Source organism: Physeter macrocephalus, chromosome 1, assembly GCF_002837175.3.
Source record: "Physeter macrocephalus isolate SW-GA chromosome 1, ASM283717v5, whole genome shotgun sequence".
In the NCBI taxonomy this organism is placed as follows: domain Eukaryota; kingdom Metazoa; phylum Chordata; class Mammalia; order Artiodactyla; family Physeteridae; genus Physeter; species Physeter macrocephalus.
In genome coordinates, this window is record NC_041214.2 from 88707165 (window position 1) to 88707528 (window position 364).

General features: G+C 49.5%; 1 protein-coding gene across 1 annotated transcript in view; it reads right to left on the reverse strand.

Annotated features, from left to right (window-relative positions):
• The window catches only part of MUC4 (mucin 4, cell surface associated), a 38752-nt gene that overhangs the window by 32376 nt on the left and 6012 nt on the right, over nucleotides 1-364 (reverse strand). Inside the window, 1 exon segment of the mRNA XM_055085464.1 lies at nucleotides 122-307. Coding sequence (XP_054941439.1) covers nucleotides 122-307 — 186 coding nt within the window.

The window sequence follows — 364 nt, forward strand, 5'->3', positions numbered from 1 at the left end:
TGAGTCTGGTGGTCCTGAGAAGGTGCTGATGTTTCCTCAGTAGAAGTGGTGGAAGAGGGCAAGGTTGATTGGTCCTCTAGTCCAGGTTTAACTGAGACTGTTGAGGTTATTGGAGTGATACTTCTCGTTATAGTAGGTGATGTGTCCCTTGTGTTTTCTACAGTGGTGTCTGGTGAAGCGGGTGATGGGATCATCTCTGATGTTGTAGGAGATGTGTTGCTTCCAGTAGGCGGGGAGAAATTTCTGTCTGTTGAGGTTGGTGTGGTCAACATTTCTGACGTTGTCGCAGGTGTGTGGCTCACACTGGCTGGGGATGAAGTGGTTGTTTCACCTGAAGAGGATGTCTCCTGGGGAGTGCCTTCTG